This window comes from Meleagris gallopavo, unplaced genomic scaffold (assembly GCF_000146605.3).
Source record: "Meleagris gallopavo isolate NT-WF06-2002-E0010 breed Aviagen turkey brand Nicholas breeding stock unplaced genomic scaffold, Turkey_5.1 ChrUn_random_7180001951946, whole genome shotgun sequence".
In the NCBI taxonomy this organism is placed as follows: domain Eukaryota; kingdom Metazoa; phylum Chordata; class Aves; order Galliformes; family Phasianidae; genus Meleagris; species Meleagris gallopavo.
The window spans coordinates 1-704 of NW_011213061.1; the positions used below are offsets into that span (position 1 = coordinate 1).

The following is a 704-nucleotide window of genomic DNA, read 5'->3' on the forward strand; positions in this document are numbered from 1 at the left end:
CCCTCTGCCCCCTTGCCCTTCCCCCTTCTCTCCCCCTCCTTCCTTCCCTTGTCCTTCCCCACCCAGCAGCCCCTCGGTGCTATGGGGCATGGTGGTACCTGGCTGGCCCCCTTGTTGGTGCCCATCTGGAGGCTGATGGTGGCCTGATCCAATGGCTGGTCTGTCCCCAATTTGGGGTCGTAGAGGTGCCTCCGCGTGCCGTACGCCGTCATGCCTTGCTGGCTGGCAAACTTGTTGGTGCCCATCTGGGGATGTGAGGATGGGGGTCAGGCCGTATGGCTGCACTTCCACCCCCCCCCCTGCCCCCCGTCCCCCTCCTCCGTGCGCTTCTGCCAACCCCGGTGTCCCCTCAGCATCACCTGGAGGCCGATGATGTTCCTGCCTTCACGCAGCTTCTCAGGCTGGAAGCGACGCTGCTGCTTCTCTGCATACTTCACCCCCAAACCCACGTTGTTCCCCTTCGTCTTGGCCTGCGTGAGGTTGGGGTTGGGGTGGGAGGGTTGGACTCGGTTTGCGTACAAAAGCTGCTCCTCCCTGCGAGCCCCCAGATCCCCTCTTTCCCAGTTTGCCCCAGAACAAACACCCTCCTCCTCTTCCCCCCACCCCGCTGAGCCCTAAACTCCACCACTTTAACCCCACAATTTTCTATGGGGGGAACGTGGAGACCTCAAAACTGCTCGGGTTCCCTCTCAGCACCCCCCCCA

At 62.6% G+C, this 704-nt stretch overlaps 1 protein-coding gene across 1 annotated transcript; it reads right to left on the reverse strand.

Moving 5' to 3' along the window:
* Window positions 1–8: 8 nt before the first annotated feature.
* On the reverse strand, window positions 9–614 carry LOC109365035 (calponin-1-like; the record flags this gene model as incomplete). Its single annotated transcript, XM_019611641.1, has 2 exons — window positions 9–245; window positions 360–614. Coding segments are annotated over 2 exons (492 nt in total), but the record flags the coding sequence as incomplete, so codon positions are not given.
* Window positions 615–704: the final 90 nt, after the last annotated feature.